The following is a 7627-nucleotide window of genomic DNA, read 5'->3' as shown; positions in this document are numbered from 1 at the left end:
TTAGTGCTACAAATATATATATATATATATATATAATATATAAAAACAAATTGACCGTATTTTTGGGGGTGCCTATGGGGATGAGTAGCAAGGCGCGTTACCTAAACATGGGCTTTTCAAGTCCTTTAAAAACGAATCACGTTCGGCCCAAATCGGAAACACTATTGAGCCCAAGAGCCCGAAAACATCATCGTGCTCGACAGCTGGTTCCAACTGGTTTGCATCCACTCCGAGCTATGGCCATCGCCAACTAGCTAACACTCTTTCTCTCTCTATCTCCCTATCTCTCACTCCCAATCGGAAATGGATCCGATCCTCACCACTCGCCGGACCCGAAAAATCCCACCCAAACCCGATTACTCAACGGTAGTCATCCACGACGATGATGACGCCGAGTCCAATCGACAGAGCAAGCACAAGAGCTCCGACCCGGAACCCGACCTCTACGCCACCATGGTCTATAAGGGTAATGCCGACGAAGACGAAGACGACGACGACGCCTCTCTCCCTCCGCTCCTCAAACGCCTCCCCAAGGACTTCGGCGGCGGACCCTCAATCGATTACTTCGACGACGAAGAGGAAGACGAAAACGGCGGCGATTTCAGCACAATGATCATTAAGCCCGATCGAAACCGGACCACGAGGAGGTCGCGCGACTTCAAGCGGGCGTCGTTCGACGATGACGGAGAAGGCAGTGGGTTCTCGACCTTTGTGGTGAGGCCGTCGAGCGAGAGAGAGTCGGTCAGCGGGACCGTGGTGAGGAGGACGAGCAGCGGCGCTGGTTCGACGATGAGTAGGGCAGTGGCGAGTATGCAGGCCTCGTCGGAGTTAGGAGTTGGGAAGCAGAGGAGGGGCAGTGGGTCGTCGCAGGGAGAAGAGTATCGGCAAACCACTAAAATGTCGTCGAGTTCGATACCAGATAGCATTACCAGAGAAGACCCAACTGTAAAGTACGAGCTGCTCAATGAGCTTGGTGGGTTTCTTGTACTTTCAACTTGTATGCATCTCAGCTGCTTCTGCATTTACTTCTGTTCAAGTTTTCTGTGAAATTGGATTGAATTGGCAGGGAAGGGATCTTATGGCGAGGTTTATAAAGCCAGGGATATTAAGACGTCGGAGCTGGTGGCGATCAAAGTCATTTCATTGTCTCAAGAGGTATGCTTCGGTTATCTTCTTTTCGGTTTTTCGTGCATTTTATTTGTATTTGGTTTGATTTTGAATTTTTGTTTTGATTTGGTTTTAGGAAGAGGGGTATGAAGAAATTTGCGGAGAAATCGAGATGCTGCAACAATGTAACCATCCGAATGTGGTTCGGTACCTGGGGAGCTACCAAGGAGAAGAGTATCTTTGGGTAATGACTGGCATTTGCTTTGATTACTGGTGAAATTGCTAGATGATGAAGCTGTTATTGGTTAGTGTTTGTAAGTAGGGTAGTGCAAAATCTGAGACTATAGACTGCTCCTTTGTTGTGTCTTGTTAGATTGTGATGGAGTACTGTGGTGGTGGTAGTGTTGCCGACTTGATCAATGCTACCGAGGATGCTCTGGAGGAGTATCAAATAGCCTACATTTGTAGGGAAGCTTTGAAGGTAAGATCAATTTTGATTGGATATTCGAGTTCGAAGTAAACAATTGCATCTCATTAAGGGTTTATTTATGCTTAAATTTTGTCATGAAGTGCCTATAAAATGCTTCATATATGTTCTCTCCATTTTATATGTGAAAGTAAATTGAACTTGACAACAAAATTTCAGTGATGATGCCACCTTACATACATTCATTTTTTATTCAGTTTATATTTATCAATGTAAATTGTTTGCTGTATTTGGACAATATTTCTTTTGCACAGGGCCTTGCGTATCTGCACTCGATTTTCAAGGTCCACAGAGATATTAAGGGTGGTAATATTCTGTTAACTGAACAAGGAGATGTCAAGTTGGGTGAGTGAAATTATCTTTCATTTAATGCAGTACTATTTCGGTAAAATTGTGGATGTTATTTACATCCAATTATGCAATTCTTTCACAGCTAATGACGTTCTCTTTTGTAATACTTCAAAACCTTAGTGGCATTATTACATCATCAAGAAAGTGCCAAGGGGATTTTTCCCCTTAATTATTTTTTCAACATTCCAGGTTGACAATTGAAATGGAGTATAATAAAATGTTCTGTGCTATTCTTTTCTGTTTTAATTTTTCTGGTGAAGTTCATTTTTCTTCTACTTTTAACAACAATTTTACTCAACTTTGGTGCATGACAATATTGGCAGGTGATTTTGGTGTTGCAGCTCAACTTACAAGAACCATGTCAAAGCGCAACACGGTATGTTATCGTTTTGATAAGATGTACGTGATAACTGCGGCACAGTTGTGTTTAATTTGACTTATTTTGATTTATTTCTCCAAGATTTTCCCTTAATAGTCCAGAAGTTGCTAGTACTTTGCTCTAAAGGTCAAATGATTATTGTTTTCCCTTTTTTTTTAATAGTGGGTATCTTAACGGGACTTGTAAAAGTAAACAAGGGAATCTGATGATTCCCTGGACTTGACTATGACTAACATATCGTGGTTTGATAGGATGGACACTTACAAAACTTGGCTTTTTGGTGATACTCTGTTTGTGCTTGATACATGAAAGTTCTTTTATTTTGTTCTCAGTTCATCGGCACTCCACATTGGATGGCTCCAGAAGTTATTCAGGAAAGTCGCTACGACGGAAAGGTATCATGTGATTCATTTCTACTCTACACAGTTTATTTCCTTTGTCCTGCTTGTTTCTTCTCTATGTGCTGCCCTTGTTAAGACTGACTTGTTGGTATAATTTCAGGTGGATGTATGGGCTCTTGGTGTTTCTGCAATTGAAATGGCAGAGGTAATATATGTTCAGCATGTTCTTTTCAAAACTGTATTGGGACTTATGACTATTGTGTCTATGTAGAGAACACTGGTATTAGTTCCCATGATCAAATAGTTGTTTCTTCTCTTAGCACCAATTGCTTAATCATATTTCTTCACGAGATCACGCCATTCATAGTAATTTGAATACTGTCATGTTCTCCTTGTAATAATTTTCAGGGGCTCCCTCCAAGATCTTCAGTGCATCCAATGAGGGTTAGTGTTTTAACTTTTTAGTTTCTAGTTACTTGAAAGTCAAATTACATATTTTTCATCTCCGTTTCTACCAAGGTTGCATGTTCAAATGGAAAACAGATGTCACTTTCTAGGTTGCATAATCTTTCCTTCTTTGCTTTTATTGACAATAGGTTAAGATATCGAATTAGTAAAATTTTTATGCTTCTAAGGAGCTTGTAGCTCAATTGGTTAAGAGTGTGCACCCCTGCACCCGGGTTACTGAGCTCGATCATTGCTTGTAAGAAAAATTGGATGTTTCAAGAACTGTGTCTTGTAGATGGCCCCTGATACATACAAGTAGCAAAATTGTCATATCCAAGTATAAGTAGGGATCCTGTGATGTGAAGTGATGTGTAATTCAAGTATAAGGTGGTGTGGTTGATAGCACTGATATCGGTATGAGAATGATTGGCTTGATGAAGGCTCCAAACTTATACAGCCTTCATCTCTCTTTTCCCTGGTTCCATTATTCTCTTTTGGTTTACAAATTTCAAAAAACTAGTTCAAAATTAGGAATGCTGTAAGTTATGAGGTTTGAAAATCATTCTCTGATGTGTACATTACTCTTGGAAATGTATATGATATTATAATGGATTTTTTTGCCACTATAAGTTATTGAGTTGACCACTTGAGTACACCATTAAAATCCTTTTTTAGTGTTTCCTTTTTCCTTTTCTCATTTGTTCCGCATTTTTTCGTTTGTTTCCACAGTTTCAGTTTTAATGGACAGAATAAAGGCTAGGGAATTAATTGCAGAATCTACTTAGAAAAAGAGGAAAGGAAAATTCTGCAGTATTCATCTTTCGATTGTTTTTTTTTGTCTTTCCCAAGTTGAATGTTAATAATGTTAAAAAAAAATTCCCCCTTTTTTCCCTTTCAAGTTATTGCTTGTTGAGGGGATAAGTAACCTATTTATTGTCTATTATAGGTTATATTCATGATATCCCTTGAGCCAGCCCCGATGCTTGAGGATAAAGAAAAATGGTCCGTTTTCATTCTTTTGTATATCCGATCTTTCTCTAGCATTATTGAAAACAGTTGCCTGTATGACAATGTTAAATAACTTTATGCTGTATCTTAAAGCAGTGTAGGTTTTGTGATTTTATTGTTATGGGATTTGCGCTCATCCGAAAATTCTTTATTACAAAAGTATAACCACTGCCGTGATTCAAATTACCGAGCATGAGTTCAACTTATTTCTTGGAATGTGATTCTTTGCCTGGGACTTATCCGAGCTACTGCATTTGAGTTTAATCTGTTTTTCTTTTGAGAGGAGTTGCAATAGAACTAAAGAAGTTCACATCAAACATTAAAGGGTTCAGATATAAACTCTTACCGGTGCAAATTATTATGTTCACAATGGTTCCAACCTTTTTTTATGTATAAGTCCATTGTTTTTGCTTTTTATTGTGCAGAATTGTGCTCAAATAGTACTGCATTCTTTTGCAGGTCTCTTGTGTTTCATGATTTTGTGGCAAAATGCCTAACTAAAGAACCTCGTCTACGCCCTACTGCATCTGAGATGCTTAAGGTAGTGCTAATAGTGAATGGCAATACGTTCTCTTGCATGTATATAATTCCTGAGTGGAATAATTATATTTACCTTGAAGCAGATTTGGATACCCATAATATTATAAGAAAAGAAACATATCTTAATCTGGCCTAGAGCTCATAATCTTGGATATTTTGTATCTTTATTACTTTTTATAAAATGCAGCACAAGTTCATTGAAAAATGCCAATGTGGTCCCTCCGTAATGTTGGCAAAGATTGAAAAGGCAAGGCAAGCAAGGGCTTCAATGGCTTTGGAAGCACAACATATTGCTCCACCTGAACGGGATAGTGTACGAATTCTTATTTTGTCTTTCCTTGTGCAACTTGTGTCAAATCATTCTCATCTTAAATGTTTATAATTTCAAGCAGACAATTGAAGCTCCCAAAGTCAATGAGGATTATGGAGATACTGTTCCTTCAAAGCCACTCCAAGTGGAAAATGAAGTATCTTCAGGTAGCACATTGAGGAAGCAGCACATATCTGGTGATGTGGGAATGGCTGGGGAAGGTATGCTTGTTCTTTGAAGACCTCTAGGTCGGCTGTACATAATAGATACTTTGGAAACTTTAGTTTGAGTGGGCTAATTTGATATTGAATTCTGAGAAGGGACGTAATAGTTATTCCTTTGAATTTTTTTCCTTTACACATTTATTGTTATTTCTTTTTCAATTGCATGAAGTATGGTGATAAGTCACCTGTGGGACCTTATGTTTCGCAGTATCAAACTTATAAGGGAAGACGGTGTAGCTATTACTGATAGTGACATCATTTAGTGCTCTCTCTCTCTATGGGACATGACATCACTTGATGTTCAAAATTGGAGATCGTTATTTTCATATTGTTCATTTTGAAGACAAGTTGGTTGAATGTATCTTAGTGAAACGGTTCTGTGGGCGCATAACTGTGAACTCCCTTATCTATTTGCTTTTTGGGTAGGATACCTTCCATCTGATGTATGTGAAACCTATGTTCAACAGGTAACTTTGGGACGTTTATTATTCATGAGGGGGATGAAAAAGATGAGATGTCTAGCGAGACAGAGAGTTTTAGTGTCAAAGAACCTTCACCTGCTCCTGGACTTCCTGAAAGCTCTTCCAATACTGGCGCAGGAGGCAAATTACCCAAACCCAGGTACTGCCCTCACTTTTTATTTGTGAATTCCATATAGAAATCTTGTTTTTTAGATTCCCCCTACCCCCCCCCCCCCCCTCCACAGGTTTTATAAGATTGCTTTATGTAATATCAATGGCCTAGTCAAAAGATAAACTATAGTTCCACAACAGTGCTCTGATTTACGATGATGCTCTATCAGGGAGGAAAATTCAAGTAGTATTACCAAAAACGGCATTCCAGTTACGCACACTCTACAGGCATCTGAGCAGAGCATAAAGACAAAAAGCACATCTCAAGTCCAGGTTGGAGGTCCAAGCAGTATAAGCAGTGGCAAAGTGAAGAATGAAGCTGTCAGCCGGAAAGCTTTTGCAATGCAAGATAAGGTAATATTCGCTCTGAGGTCTATGCTTGCCTGTTGATAGGTCCCTATCACAGTGGGACATGCCTTCCTCATTTCGTCTCCTCAAGGGGCATCCCTAATTCCCTCTCTTATCACTAATCTAAAATTATCCCAACCCCTTGACTTAAATACCAGCCCTTCCTAAAAAAATACCGGGTTGTCAACAGGCTCAACACTAGTATATAATTGCTTATTTTCATGTTCATGGCAGCTTTGGTCCATATATGCAGCTGGTAATACAGTGCCTATTCCATTTTTGAGGGCAACCGATATATCCCCCATTGCTCTCTTATCAGACAATGTTCTTGGAGGCATGCATCAGGATAATAGTGGATCTGTAGCCGTGGAGGCACTACAGGAGCTTTTTACTGGTGATGGACAGTCTAAGAAGGGACGAAGAGGGCAAAACGAGGTCAAATCTCTCTCTCTCTCTCTCTCTGCATTCCCTCCCTCCCTCTCTCTCTCAGCATTTTTTTATCTATTGATGCGCTGCAGATGCCCCTCCCTCCATGTGTTTACAAAAGGCTCTTTACAAGTTCAACTCTAATGAATCTGGCACAAGCGTTAGCCTACCACAAGATGTATGTCTTCTTCAACCAAATTATATTTATCAAGCTCACTTTAAAAAGGTCGTACCCAGTGCACAAGGCTCCCGCTTTACGCAGGGTCTGGGAGAGGTGAATGTCGGCTAGCCTTACCCCCATTTATGGAGAGGCTGCTCCCAAGTCTCGAACCCGAGACCTACTGCTCATGGGCGAAGGCACTTGCCATCGCACCAAGTGCGACCTCTTAAAAAATTAAAAGAAAGTTGTTTTATGTGCATAATATGTGAGCATGTCACATCATCTATGCCGCGGCAAGCATGTCCTGCACGCCGCCAACTTGCTTTTTTTGCTTGTTATTTACTCTAGAGATTTCATTTGCTTTCAGGTGTTACGAAGATATGCCGCTTCAAGAAATGCAAGCAACTCAGGAGCAACAGACCATTCAAAATCTTTGTGATACGCTAAGAACCATTCTTAGATTGTAGGGGGGAATCATAGCTGCCCTAGTGTAATTTTTGTTGATTTTCGGTAGTCTCTTACTGCCGCAATGGCATATATAGATGAAGTTACTGAGGAGCTGTGCGGGTAACGGTAGGTAGTTTATAGCTGTGATGTAATGTGTGTGTAACGTTTGAATTCCGTCAAGTATATAACTAAACAGTTGGTAGTTTGTAATTGTGCTCTACCTTCACCTTGTACATTACATTTCCCCCTGACGTGAAATCATATCAATTTAACAGAGGATCAAACGGTCAAACAGATGCACGTTTTGAAACGTTATGGGGTTGATGTAAGAAAATAAGACCATGGTAGGTTGCTGTTATGTGAAAACTAAAGGGTGCAAAATGTAATTAGCTTAAGAAAAGGGGCGCAAACTAAAATAAA

At 39.9% G+C, this 7627-nt stretch overlaps 1 protein-coding gene across 1 annotated transcript; it reads left to right on the top strand.

Moving 5' to 3' along the window:
* Positions 1-229: 229 nt before the first annotated feature.
* Positions 230-7417, top strand: LOC126608020 (serine/threonine-protein kinase 1-like). The gene is made up of 18 exons (XM_050275765.1): positions 230-973; positions 1067-1155; positions 1244-1351; positions 1481-1588; positions 1849-1939; positions 2269-2321; positions 2657-2719; positions 2826-2870; positions 3074-3109; positions 4059-4114; positions 4580-4661; positions 4848-4973; positions 5053-5191; positions 5662-5815; positions 5997-6180; positions 6409-6609; positions 6693-6778; positions 7128-7417. The coding sequence occupies exons 1-18, from the start codon at positions 304-306 to the stop codon at positions 7225-7227; spliced, it is 2391 nt and encodes a 796-aa protein (XP_050131722.1). The 5' UTR covers positions 230-303; the 3' UTR covers positions 7228-7417.
* Positions 7418-7627: the final 210 nt, after the last annotated feature.

The sequence above is a fragment of the Malus sylvestris genome, chromosome 16 (assembly GCF_916048215.2).
Source record: "Malus sylvestris chromosome 16, drMalSylv7.2, whole genome shotgun sequence".
Taxonomy (NCBI): Eukaryota; Viridiplantae; Streptophyta; class Magnoliopsida; order Rosales; family Rosaceae; genus Malus; species Malus sylvestris.
The sequence above is the reverse complement of the archived record's forward strand: the minus strand, read 5'-3'. Positions and strand labels throughout refer to the sequence as shown.

Excerpts from the sequence above, each read along its gene's own strand:
- LOC126608020 (XM_050275765.1), top strand. The coding sequence starts at position 304 with ATGGATCCGATCCTCACCACTCGCCGGACCCGAAAAATCCCACCCAAA. Across the intron at positions 5,192-5,661 it reads TGTGGGAATGGCTGGGGAAG|GTAACTTTGGGACGTTTATT; the intron begins GTATGCTTGTTC and ends TATGTTCAACAG. Across the intron at positions 6,181-6,408 it reads CTTTTGCAATGCAAGATAAG|CTTTGGTCCATATATGCAGC; the intron begins GTAATATTCGCT and ends TGTTCATGGCAG.